Here is a 14,228-nt window from a genome sequence, read left to right as displayed (position 1 = left end):
TGGAATAAGGCTGTAACATAGCAAAATGTGGAAAAAGTGAAGCACAGAGAATACTTTTCGGATGCACTGTCAGGCTTTGGGACAGTTGGAAAAAAAACCCCTCAAAATAAACCACTTACTGTCACTATTGAATAGGGGGAAAAAGTCACTAGAAAGTGTGATAGCATGGAGAAGAGATCCTTATGCTGCGTTTACACATGACAAGTCACGAATACCATGAAGTACACATTCTTGGCTGCTGATCACGAATGTGATTATTCAGGGCAGAGGCATCAGGTGTCCTCAGGAACTGTTGCAACCTGTTACCACACATTATGATTAATGGCACGTGTTGCTGGAGAATTATCAGGAACCATTACGCACGGTAAAGAATAATGTTCTGCGTTGTTGTGTGCTATTGCGCGTAACAGCGCATCGTTAAGTTCTGTCATGCTGTGAACGAGGTGAATTGTCTCCACACACACACACCCATATTCATCCAACCGTTGCTAACAATTCAGATCGCTCCAGTTTCTCAGAAGAACTTTGTGACTGCATGCATAGTTGGGCTCTGTGCCATGGAGTGGCGCAGAGAGGAGGAGTAGATGGAAAGAGCCAGATGTGTAGCTTTATGCGGCTCTCGTCTCGCGCGTTTTCCGAAACATCAGGCACATGCAGCAGGTGGAACACCTGCAGGAGCGCACTGAAGAGCACTGAAATGAGACTTTTAGCCGACTTGGTGTCAGCAATCAAACTGAATGCGGTGCAGCAGGGTTTAATTGTGCGCGCGCTTCTTCCTCCACCGGACTGGAGGAGGTGCAGAGATGTCTGGCTGCACGTGAGTCTTCTCTCCCTCCTCTGGTTCAGACTCGTTCTCCCGCTCATCGGTTACAACAGCAGGTGCAACACCTGCAGGAGCGTTCTGAGGAGCTTCAGCAGGAACTGTGGAACGACACTGGGCTGACTTCGCATCACTGTTCCTCTTTGGCATTCTGCATCAAACTGAACCCTGTGGAGCTGAGTTTAATTGTGTGCACGTGACAGAAAACTGATTCGTCGTGGCACGCAGTGACGTGACGCCGCGTTACAAGTCGTGTCAAAACTTGACAGTTTCCGTGTCACTTCGTAATAACGTGTGACAGTTTGGGCTGTGAACCATCACAGGAACCACTACGAACGTTGTCATTTTCTATTAAGGATCAATACTCATCAAGACGGATCAACATGCTCAGTTGCGACCTCCACGACATGAGACGAAATGAGGGTGGTGTGTGACATTCGTGGAAGATTTTTTTTGACAGGCAAAAACATGCTCCACGAATATCAAGAATATCACGCACCAACACGCACTATTAAGAAACCTGTTCAGATGCATTAAGTCATGTTAAGAATGTCAGGAATGTGTCACGAATGACAGAAAAATGACATTCGTAACGCGTCTTGCTTATGTGTAAACGCACCTTTACAGAGGTAAATGTGTGCATGTTTACTTACATGTTTACAAATTTAAAGAAGCATTTTAAACAGCAACTGAATTTAGTTTTCTTCTGGATTGTAGAGACCCTTCTCCTCTAAATCCAAGCATGTTGATTACTATTGAAGAGCTCATTCCTGTTTACAAAGAAGCAGAAGAATGAACTCCTCCTCATGAACAGAATTTTTGTCCTCAATGAAAATTTGGAACCAAAACATCTAAATAAATGAATAAAGGCCCACGTTGCAAAATCCAGAGCTACCATCAGGTGTATTTGGTGTCAACTGGGATTGTTTTTGTCTTGTTTTGAACAGCTGAAACAATTGTGTTGAATTACAATAAAAAGGAAACCATAAAGAGTGCAAAGTTTATCTTGCACAGTGTTCACGCAATGTAAATCTCAACAACTATCACGCTCTTTAATGGACTTTCTTCTTATTCCAAACACTTTATACCACTGTAACCAATCTCATGTTCTCATGTTGCTGTGTTTAAAATTTATTTAACATATAGTTATTTGTTTTTTACAGAATGTGTTCCTATTGCCCAAAACAGTTCTGACAATGGTTGACAGTGAAAGCTTTAACGGACAAGCTTATTGCTACAGACAAAGCAAAGGTCAGTATGAGGCAGTATGAGTGATGTTCACCCAAATTGTGCGCACAGCTAAATTTCTTTGGGCAGTGGAAATTTGGAAAAACTGCCTGATTTCATGATTCTTGATTCTGCTGCAATATTCAGATGATTTCAAGACATAAATTGAATTCAGTATTTAAAGTTCAGAAGTTCCAGTAATCCTGACTAGGTCTGTACCTAATGATGTGGCCAGTGGGTATATTTTTCAGCTGAATGGGTCTGGCTGGAGGAGAATGTGTCCACAGACAGCGGGAGAACAAGAAAACTAGAAGGGTGGAAGTGAGAGTCAAGACTTTGAATGTTGGTAGTATGACTGGTAAAGGGAGAAAACTGGTTGATATGATGGAGAGAAGAAAGGTAGACATATTGTGTGTGCAAGAGACCAAGTGGAAGGGAAGTCAGAGCAGGAGCATAGGCGGTGGGTTCATGGTGTTGTAGCATGGTGAGGATAGGAAGAGAAATGGTGATGGAGTCATTTTAAAGGAAGAGTATGTTCGTCAGGGTTTTAGGTAGTGAGCCATTCAGGCGTCATTTGGATGGTCAGTTTTCGATAAAGACAGCCGAAAAAATAGTGGGCGGCTTGCTCAAAGCCATCTTAAATTAGAAATGCGGCTGGTCGCAGGAGCTGTGTGTGTGAGTCGGCTGGCTGTGAGGAGGGAGGGGATTTCCCAAGTGCTCTAGTCAGTGCAGTGAGACAGTGCGCAGAGCAACGGAGGGTGAAGCAACATGTTAGGAAAACAAACAAAACTGTGGTGCTGCTTTATTTCTCCCTGCACAGTTCTGACTATACGTCCTGTTCACACCCTGTGCACATCAGTAACAGTTATACTGAATTTTTGAGCTGATGAGATGAAGTAAATGGTCTAAATTCCTTTTAAAAATGAGAATATATGAATGAACAAAAAAAATTCACACATACATGTGGAAAAAACAACAAAAACCAAACCTGATGTGGAGAAACTATGCAGTGATTTTCAGAAGCAGAAATCACATTAAACAGGTGAGAACTCTGAAAGTTAACAGACTGTTATTTTCCAAAGGTATTTATTTGAAATCTTTATGGAGCTAAATCCAGGCCAAAAGTTTTGTAATCTGAAAATAAAAAAAGATTGAAAAAATAAATTTTAAACTGAAAATTCAATGTTTGTTCTTGAATATTATAATCATTTAAAAAGTATTATTAAAATAAAAATAAGTGTAAGATATATATTTTTCAGTTTAAATAAATTTTTGATTCAGCTCTGTAATTATTTTGATCAAATAATTTATTTTCATTCATATTTCTTTTTTTCACCATCAGATCTTTTTTTTTCACTTTTAGATCTTATTTTTTCAGTTTCAAACTTTTGACCCCATGCTGGCGTGGGAGGGCGTGGCTTCGATTGAGAGGGGCGTGGAATTGTGAGTGACAGCAGAGCAATCAGTCCTCACATGATGTTGCTTTCAGGAAATGTGGGTACTTTGATAGATAATGACTCTGCTCCCATCTCCAGCGTTTATTTACTATGCGGCTGGTGCGTGAAAGAAAATAGAGAGAATGAAAGCTTATCTCGAGGCTTTAAACCCTCGAGATAAAGCTATTTCTTGTGATCGATGTGTAGCAGTTGGTTCAGTGGATCCGTATGTTGTACCGGATAGTGAATTTAATGACGATGTAATAAAGTGGCCGGCAGTTTCACAGCGTAAACTTAATATGACCAGAACCAAGCAGACTGCCCGTAAATCCAAATTCAAAGGTGCCCGGAAGAGCGCTCCGGCTACCGGCTGTGTGAAGAAGCCTCACCGTTACAGGCTCAGCACTGAGGTGCTGAGAGAGATCCACCGCTACCAGAAATCTATGGAGCTGCTGATACACAAGCTGCTGACCAGGTCAGCCTCGCTGGCCTCCTGCAGAGCATCACAGCGGAGCTCTGAAAGCGGAGGTCAGTCTTGAGTCCTGAGTGATTTCTCTCACCAGGTGCTGGAAGGGCAGCTTGTGGATCAGCAGATCCGTGGATTTCTCGTAGCAGCGGAGTGACACAGTGCTATGTAACGGTGAGGCTTCTTCACACCGCTGGTAGCCGGTAGCGCTCTTCCGGGCGGCTTTGGATTTGGATTTATGGGCGGTTTGCTTGGTGCTGTCCATATTAAAGCTTCCTTCAGATCTGCTGAGCCAGGTCTCTCTGTGTGTCACTTAGAAAGCTCATAACACTTCACTGCTTGATGCACAATAACTGCTGGCAGCCTGTAAAATGAGTGACCTGCCTCAATTTTATGCGGTGATGTGGCGATGCTGCTTTAACGGTCTTGTGTGGATTTGGGACACATCGTTTTTTTTTTTTTTAGGTATAGGTGTTAAACTTTACAATCTTGCATATTTTCCAGTTTTTAGACATCAAAAATGACCAAGAGTGGTCTAGAATTACTTGTAATAGACATCTTCAGCATCACTTTATTGACAGGTATCAAGACAATACAGTGGAGAGAAAGTGTTAAGTCATTAGCTATCAAAGTACCCACGTTTCCTGAAAGCAACATCATGTGAGGACTGATTGCTCTCCTGTCACTCACTATTCCACGCCCCTCTCAATCAAAGCCACGCCCTCTCACACCAGAACGGGCCAAAAGTTTGAAACTGAAAAAATAAGATCTGAAAGTGAAAAAAAAATCTGAAGGTGGGGAAAAAAAAGAAATATGAATGAAAATAAATTATTTGATCAAAAAAATTAGAGCTGAATCAAAAAATTATTTAACTGAAAAATATATCTTACACTTATTTTTATTTTGATAATACTTTTTAAATGATTATAAAATTCAAGAACAAACATTGAATTTTCAGTTTCAAAACTTTTTTTCAATCTTTTTATTTTCAGATTACAAAACTTTTGGCCTTGATTTAGCTCCATAAATCTTGAGCTGAATGTAGTTGTTTTATGCTCAAGCACAAAATGTGACTGAGGAGAAAAAACAGGAGGAATTCCATTGTCACACTAAAATTAACTGCAGTCAGACCAAAATAGAAGCTGTTGATTTTATGTTATTTTTCAGTGTTATTAGGCTGCAGCTATCTTTTATTTATTTCAAGGTAAGTTATCTCTTACTTTATTATTTTCAAAAAACATGGGAGTTAAAACAGTTTGCACTGTTCTGTTTTTCCCAGCACATGTCCGTGTATTTTTTCCTTCTTTTTAAGAGTTTGGTGTTTACGTTTGTTCTACATTAAAAAATATATATATATAATGTTAAGACTTTTCTGTATAGCACTTCTGTAATTTCAGAAATGCAACAGAAAACCACAAATCAGAAAAGTTGGGAGTATATGTAAAATGAAAATTAAAAATATAAAAGTTACACTATTCCCAGTTTCTCCACTCACACAAACAGAAGCCAAAAATTATTTCAGAATTGTGTCTTGGTGGCTCCCTTCACTCATCTCCTTCCAGCATGGATATTTAATTTTGTAGAACTGCCTACCCAACACAGATTTACCATAAAGTACCACACTGTTTGTATTTCTAAATGATTGATGTAAATGAAGTCTAAGAAATATTCAATGACTTGGAAATGTTCATGTATTCATCCCCTGACATTTCTGAAGAAAACTTGTTGGAAAAATGGTTAATTAATTCTTACATTTAGACAAAACTGCCCTGTCCCAACCTTTTTTTTTTTTTTGCTTGGAAAATGCTGCAGGCCTTAAACGTGGGAATGGATGTATATGAACAAATAAAATAAAGTTGACCTCACAAAACATGAAATTTGTTGGTTTCATACATTCTGCAGTTACAGATATAGAAGTCAAAGTAAATGTCAGGATCATTATGGGTCCCCTATCACCACATTTTTCATATCATCCAAACTTTTCTGATTTGGGATTGTAAAAAACAAAATCATCATCAGGGGGCCATGAATGTTTCCAGATAATTTTGAAAAGAATTGAATGAAAGTTCTTGGAGTTAACGTGCAAATGTGAAAACTCTGCAGTGGCATACACAGTGGTGAACATGGTGGCAGTCCACGAAAACCATAATATCCCTCCCTGACTCATCGTTTGGGGATATAAATAGTACCACTGCATTCCTCATCTTTCAAAATGTAGGATTGGGCACCTGGATCAAGACCTTTGGTGGTCTAGAGCCTGAACTGCTAATAAAACAACAATGCATGGCGGCAATCTTGGAAAATGGACTACCATTTGGATTGGGTTTTGCCCCGGGCTGCCCTGTGGGTTGGGAATGTGGAATGCTGGTCAGAGCCTAAAATTTTGGACGCCCTGATTTTTTTGGGGGGGGGGGGAAACACACCCAAAAGTTAAATTTCTGCCTAAAATTATGATGTTTGTGTTTGGAGTTTAAAACCCCTTTCACACCGGGCCTGCGTAGAGTTGCATTGTACTACGTATCTATTGCAAAGGAATGGTGGCGTGTGTTGCACACAGGGGTGAAGATTCTTCTTCCTCTGTGGGTTTGGCCCACCTCTTCTTCTTCTGTGGTTTTGAAGCTTCACTGCCAACAAAGTTCAGCATAGTCCAGTGAGATGAATAAAATCTAGCAATGCAGCTATGTACTGATTAGGCTACCATTGTGGAGGTATAGTGTACAGTAGCGCAGTGTTACGGAAACTTGCATACAGTAGCAGAGCGTTGCATGGACTTGCTTGGTGCACTGGATGCAGTACTCTACACTGAATGTCCATGAAAAAATTAAACATATTAAAAAAAAAAAAATTTCCGTCCGACCCCTTTGTGATCAGCCACAGCATGATGTTATGGGAAAGAGTAGTAGAAGCTAGCCTTAGAAAACGTGGAGATCTGTGAGCAGCAATATGGTTTCATGCTTATAAAGAGCAGTACAGATGCAATGTTTGCTCTGAGAATACTGATGAAGAATAGAGAAGGCCAAGAGGAGTTACACTGTGTGTTTGTGGATTTGGAGAAAGCTTATAACAGGGTGCCGAGAGAAAAGGTTTGGTATTGTGTGAGGAAGTCTGGAGTGGCAGAGACGTATGTGAGGGTAGTGCAGGACATGTACAAGGATGGTGTGATAGTAGTGTGATGCGAAGTAGGAATGACATTCATTCAAGGTGGAGGTGGGATTACACCAAGGATCAGCTCTGAGTCCTTTCTTGTTCGCAATTGGACAGGTTGATGGATGAGATCAGACAGGAGTCTCCATTGAGTATGATGTTTGCAGATGACATTGTGCTCTGTAGTGAGAGAGCAGGTTGAGTCTAGCCTGGAAAGGTGGAGATATGCTCTGGAGAGCAGTGGAATGAAAGTCAGTAGGAGCAAGACTGAGTACATGTGTGTGAATGGGAAGGAGCCCAGTGGAATAGTGCAGTTACACGGAGTAGAAGTCAATCAATCAATCATTCAATTTTTTTATATAGCGCCAAATCACAACAAACAGTTGCCCCAAGGCGCTTTATATTGTAAGGCAAGGCCATACAATAATTATGTAAAACCCCAACGGTCAAAACGACCCCCTGTGAGCAAGCACTTGGCTACAGTGGGAAGGAAAAACTCCCTTTTAACAGGAAGAAACCTCCAGCAGAACCAGGCTCAGGGAGGAGCAGTCTTCTGCTGGGACTGGTTGGGGCTGAGGGAGAGAACCAGGAGAAAGACATGCTGTGGAGGGGAGCAGAGATCGATCACTAATGATTAAATGCAGAGTGGTGCATACAGAGCAAAAAGAGAAAGAAACAGTGCATCATGGGAACCCCCCAGCAGTCTACGTCTATAGCAGCATAACTAAGGATGGTTCAGGGTCACCTGATCCAGCCCTAACTATAAGCTTTAGCAAAAAGGAAAGTTTTAAGCCTAATCTTAAAAGTAGAGAGGGTGTCTCTCTCCCTGATCCGAATTGGGAGCTGGTTCCAGAGGAGAGGAGCCTGAAAGCTGAAGACTCTGCCTCCCATTCTACTCTTACAAACCCTAGGAACTACAAGTAAGCCTGCAGTCTGAGAGCGAAGCGCTCTATTGGGGTGATATGGTACTACGAGGTCCCTAAGATAAGATGGGACCTGATTATTCAAAATCTTATAAGTAAGAAGAAGAATTTTAAATTCTATTCTAGAATTAACAGGAAGCCAATGAAGAGAGGCCAATATGGGTGAGATATTGCGCTCTCCTTCTAGTCCCCGTCAGTACTCTAGCTGCAGCATTTTGAATTAACTGAAGGCTTTTTAGGGAACTTTTAGGACAACCTGATAATAATGAATTACAATAGTCCAGCCTAGAGGAAATAAATGCATGAATTAGTTTTTCAGCATCACTCTGAGACAAGACCTTCTGATTTTAGAGATATTGCGTAAATGCAAAAAAGCAGTCCTACATATTTGTTTAATATGCGCTTTGAATGACATATCCTGATCAGAAATGACTCCAAGATTTCTCACAGTATTACTAGAGGTCAGGGTAATGCCATCCAGAGTAAGGATCTGGTTAGACACCATGTTTCTAAGAATTTGTGGGGCAAGTACAATAACTTCAGTTTATCTGAGTTTAAAAGCAGGAAATTAAGGTAATCCCTGTCTTTATGTCTGTAAGACAATCCTGCAGTTTAGCTAATTGGCTGTGTGTGCCTCCTCTGGCTTCATGGATAGATAAAGCTGGGTATCATCTGCGTAACAATGAAAATTTAAGCAATACCGTCTAATAATACTACCTAAGGGAAGCATGTATAAACTGAATAAATTGGTCCTAGCACAGAACCTTGTGTGAACTCCATAATTAACTTTAGTCGTGAAGAAGATCCCATTACATGAACAAATTGTAATCTATTAGACAATATGATTTCAAACCACCGCAGCGCAGTGCTTTAATACCTATGGCATGCTCTAATCTCTGTAATAAAATTTTATGGTCAACAGTATCAAAAGCAGCACTGAGGTCTAACAGAACAGCACAGAGATGAGTCACTGTCCGAGGCCATAAGAAGATCATTTGTAACCTTCACTAATGCTGTTTCTGTCCTATGATGATTCTAAAACCTGACTGAAACCTCTTCAAATAGACCATTCCTCTGGCAGATGATCAGTTAGCTGTTTACCAACTACCCTTTCAAGAATTTTTGAGAGAAAAGGAAGGTTGGAGATTGGCCTATAATTAGCTAAGATAGCTGGGTCAAGTGATGGCTTTTTAAGTAATGGTTTAATTACTGCCACCTTAAAAGCCTGTGGTACATAGCCAACTAACAAAGATAGATTGATCATATTTAAGATCGAAGCATTAAATAATGGTAGGGCTTCCTTGAGCAAGCCTGGTAGGAATGGGGTCTAATAACATGTTGATGGTTTGGATGAAGTAACTAATGAAATAACTCAGAACAATCGGAGAGAAAGAGTCTAACCAAATACCGGCATCACTGAAAGCAGCCAAAGATAACGATACGTCTTTGGGATGGTTATGAGTAATTTTTTCTCTAATAGTTAAAATTTTGTTAGCAAAGAAAGTCATGAAGTCATTACTAGTTAAAGTTAATGGAATACTCAGCTCAATAGAGCTCTGACTCTTTGTCAGCTGGCTACAGTGCTGAAAAGAAAACCTGGGGTTGTTCTTATTTTCTTCAATTAGTGATGAGTAGAAAGATGTCCTAGCTTTACGGAGGGCTTTTTATAGAGCAACAGGACTCTTTTTCCAGGCTAAGTGAAGATCTTCTAAATTAGTGAGACGCCATTTCCTCTCCAATTTACGGGTTATCTGCTTTAAGCTACGAGTTTGTGAGTATACCACGGAGTCAGGCACTTCTGATTTAAAGCTCTCTTTTTCAGAGGAGCTACAGCATCCAAGTTGTCTTCAATGAGGATGTAAAACTATTGACGAGATACTCTATCTCACTTACAGAGTTTTAGGTAGCTACTCTGCACTGTGTTGGTATATGGCATTAGAGAACATAAAGAAGGATCATATCCTTAAACCTAGTTACAGCGCTTTCTGAAAGACTTCTAGTGTAATGAAACTTATTCCCCACTGCTGGGTAGTCCATCAGAGTAAATGTAAATGTTATTAAGAAATGATCAGACAGAAGGGAGTTTTCAGGGAATACTGTTAAGTCTTCTATTTCCATACCATAAGTCAGAACAAGATCTAAGATATGATTAAAGTGGTGGGTGGACTCATTTACTTTTTGAGCAAAGCCAATAGAGTCTAATAATAGATTAAATGCAGTGTTGAGGCTGTCATTCTCAGCATCTGTGTTGATGTTAAAATCGCCCACTATAATTATCTTATCTGAGCTAAGCACTAAGTCAGACAAAAGGTCTGAAAATCACAGAGAAAACTCACAGTAACGACCAAGTGGACGATAGATAATAACAAATAAAACTGCTTTTTGGGACTTCCAATTTGGATGGACAAGACTAAGAGTCAAGCTTTCAAATGAATTAAAGCTCTGTCTGGGTTTTTGATTAATTAATAAGCTGGAATGGAAGATTGCTGCTAATCCTCTGTCCCGGCACGTGCTACGAGCATTCTGACAGTTAGTGTGACTCGGGGGTGTTGACTCATTTAAACTAACATATTCATCCTGCTGTAACCAGGTTTCTGTAGGCAGAATAAATCAATATGTTGATCAATTATTATATCATTTACCAACAGGGACTTAGAAGAGAGAGACCTAATGTTTAATAGACCACATTTAACTGTTTTAGTCTGTGGTGCAGTTGAAGGTGCTATATATTTTTCGTTTTGAATTTTATGCTTAAATAGATTTTTGCTGGTTATTGGTGGTCTAGGAGCAGGCACCGTCTCTACGGGGATGGGGTAATGAGGGGATGGCAGGGGGAGAGAAGCTGCAGAGAGGTGTGTAAGACTACAACTCTAGTAGTTGAGTTTAAATACTTGGGCCAACTGCAATGGAGAGTGTGATAGAGAGGTGAAAAAGAGAGTGCAGGCAGGATGGAGTGGGTTGAGAAAGGTGGTAGGAGTGATTTTTGACCGAATATCAGCAAGAGTGAAGGGGAAAGTTTACAAGACAGTAGGGAGACCAGGTATGTTGTATGGCTTAGAGACGGTGGCACTAACAAAAAGACAGGAAGCAGAGCTGGAGGTGGCAGAGCTAAAGATGTTGTGATTCTCTTTGGGAGTGACGAGAATGGACAAGATTAGGAATGAACATATCTGCTCAGGTGGGATGGTTTGGAGACAGAGAGGTGAGATTGAGATGGTTTGGACATGTGCAGAGGAGGGACCCGGGGTATATAGGGAGAAGGATGCTGAGGATGGAGCCACCAGCAGGAGGAGAAGAGGGAGGCCACGTAGGAGATTTATGGATATGCTAAGGGAGGACATGCAGGTGGCTGGTGTGACAGAGGAAGATACAGAGGACAGGGTGAGATGGAAACGATTGATCTGCTGTGACGACCCCTAACAGGAGCAGCTGGAAGAAGAAGAATGGGTCTGGCTGTCTTAATGTAAATTGTGTCTGACCATATACGTATTTCAGACCCTTCACTGTCAGTGTTACACCTTTTTGTCTGAGGGCGTATGTCCACTGCTACCTGCCAGCCACAGCATTTATTTGTTTATTTGTTTGTTTGTTTGTTGTATAGTAGTATAACTTGGAATTTCTGAACTACTGAATTTTAAAGCAACAAATTCATGGGCAAATAAACCAATCAGCTTTTATTTATTTTTTATTTATTTATTTATTTATTTTTTAATTAACATGTTTCCTTAACTATTCTGAAGCAACAAAGTGCCGCCACAGTCCAGACACAGTTGAAGAACTTACCATGCTGTTCCCCAAAGGCTGTGACATCATGGGCGTTGCCACACCAGGCATCATCTGTAAGTGCTCTTCTTTTCTGTTTTTTGCTCATTTCCTTTGCAGAAAAGAGGCAGAGGTTATTACATGAAGGGTTTTAATAATGGAATCCAGTCATAATGTATTCCTTCTGATAAATTAATCTACATGTACTGTTATCTAATTAATAGATTTTTAGTATCATTGTAAGCATAGGTAATGAATCACGTTTTGTTGGCAATGAATTAGTCTCATCTTAACATTTATATTTCTTATTTTATTAGTCCAGGGTTTGCGTAGTTCACAACTGACCAATTTCTTGTCTTGTTGATTTGGAATGAAAGCAACTGACTATCTCTGCCCATTTCAACCATGGGCGCAATTTGGTGGGGGATCGGGGGGACATGTCCCCCCCCCCCACCTTTTCAACCAGGGGGGACAGAATATGGAATGTCCCCCGCCACCTTCTGACATATATGTGTGTACTTGAAACATGCTCTGCCAGTCTGATGTGCAAAACCATGTCAGAATAGTATCTGTGTTTCTGCAAGTTTGTATTTTTAGCAGCATTGACTTGTTTACAACACCTGTTTGTTTGTCACATTCGGAATTTTCTGGGACTGCATTTGCCCAGATTTGAAGCCAAAAATAGTTGCCTCTAGGGACTAGTGTCTACACATACGTATCAATGGACCATATGCTAATTTACTAAATTCTGAAAGTTAGAAAAGGAAATCAGTAAAGCTATCTGGGACCTCAGAAAGCCCATCTGCAATTATTGCTTGATCTCCAAAGTCAGTCTGTGCAAGCGAAATTATGTTCAGTATGAGTGTTGTCATTAGTGCCACTTTGAAAATTAAATTCATAAGTAATTTATCCTAAACTTATGATCTGTTGTTTTTTCAAACTTATGCAAAAACAAATCTTGAGGGAAAAAAAAATACAGTATGCGATAGTTAATAATTATTAAGAGCCTGTTCTTTCATATTTATGAATACATTTTACCACATTGCAGTTGTTTTTTTAATGAAAACTCAACCTATCATTCTTTTTGAGTTCTACACGTGGTGATACCTTATTTACACCAGGATGTTAATAAAATCAGTGCTGGCTATTCTCAGAATAAAGTACTTGTTTCCACAGTTTCAAATTGCATAAGTCAAATGGTGTCCACTTTATGGTCTCAAAACATTAAAATTACTGTTCTGGATGCTCAGAATGCATCTGAGCTTATCTAGAAACTGTTGGCTTCTGGGGGCCTAAAGCAGCCCCCAGACCCCCGGCCTGACCCCCGGCCTATGGGCTTCGGCCCTGCAGGCCTCGCACTTTGTCTCCCCCAATTTCTAGTTCTAAATTGTGCCCTTGATTTCAACAAGACCAGTTATGTTTGAATTATTCCAGTGCTCTTATGAAAAGCTTAGGCATCTACCCTTTGAAAAGCACTTGGTGAATGAGTCCATTCCCTCCCTTTTTAATACAAAGAGTCAAAACCTGTAAACCCTCCCATCTTATCATTACATGCATGATGGGAATTTAGAGCAGGTGTGATTGAACTTGTATGTAGCTTTGAATGAGCTTATTGGCTTCTTTCATGTCTAAAGCCTAGCTCATTGTGGCCACCAAGGCTGCTGCTGCTTGTATGTGCACACATACTCAAAAAAAAAGCAAAGGTGCAGAAACATAGACAAACTTTCCAAAATAGCAATGCTTCATTCATTTGGTGAAAAAAAAAAAAAAAAAAAAAAAAATCCTAGTAAATTCAAGCATATTGATATAAAGTCTAGCTATACATGTAGTTGCATAATTCATGTGTATATACTGTGTAAAATCACAGATGGCAGCAGGCAGTTAAATCGGTGTTGAGATAAAAACTAAATATGTGACTTTTGCATGTTGCACAACTTGAATAATCCGCAGAGAATGAAAGTTATGCAGGTGGCTTATGCGTGTCTAAAGGGAAAGTTCATCTTGCAGCAGAGAATTAATCTTCACATCTGCTGTCTAGCTGGAAACAATCTCTGGCAAACTCGTCCGTCGTCCTTGACTCTTTCTGTGACAGATTGTCTGGTTTGCCTGGTGCAGGGCTTCCCATTTCTCCACATAATCATAACCCTCTGGAGAAGTAACTCTCCATCAGCCACGTTCTCTCTCCTCAGGATGATGGCTTATCAGGCTGCCATCATCTGTCAGCTCTAATGGCTCCCTCGGCTGTTTGTGATAACACTCCTTATGTGATATTGCAGCTGAGAGTCACTGCAGGGTTACTTCACATCTCTAATTCAAAGGGATACATGATAATGCTGAATCTATCGATAAACTATAATAAATTTGACATATAGAGTGTAGAATACATATTTCTGATTGTTGGCAGCATGCCTGGCATTGTGAAAAGATTACATAGTTTATCTACATAGTAT

The 14,228-nt window shown here is 40.2% G+C and overlaps 1 protein-coding gene across 1 annotated transcript in view; it reads left to right on the top strand.

The window, feature by feature from the left end:
• fbxo22 (F-box protein 22) overlaps positions 1-14,228 on the top strand; it is a 38,236-nt gene that overhangs the window by 14,103 nt on the left and 9,905 nt on the right. The window contains exons 3-4 of the mRNA XM_034187193.1: positions 1,984-2,071; positions 11,757-11,855. Coding sequence (XP_034043084.1) covers positions 1,984-2,071; positions 11,757-11,855 — 187 coding nt within the window. The remainder of the gene's footprint in view (positions 1-1,983; positions 2,072-11,756; positions 11,856-14,228) is intronic.

This window comes from Thalassophryne amazonica, chromosome 2, assembly GCF_902500255.1.
Source record: "Thalassophryne amazonica chromosome 2, fThaAma1.1, whole genome shotgun sequence".
NCBI classification, from domain to species: domain Eukaryota; kingdom Metazoa; phylum Chordata; class Actinopteri; order Batrachoidiformes; family Batrachoididae; genus Thalassophryne; species Thalassophryne amazonica.
This window is presented reverse-complemented; position numbering and strand designations above follow the sequence as displayed.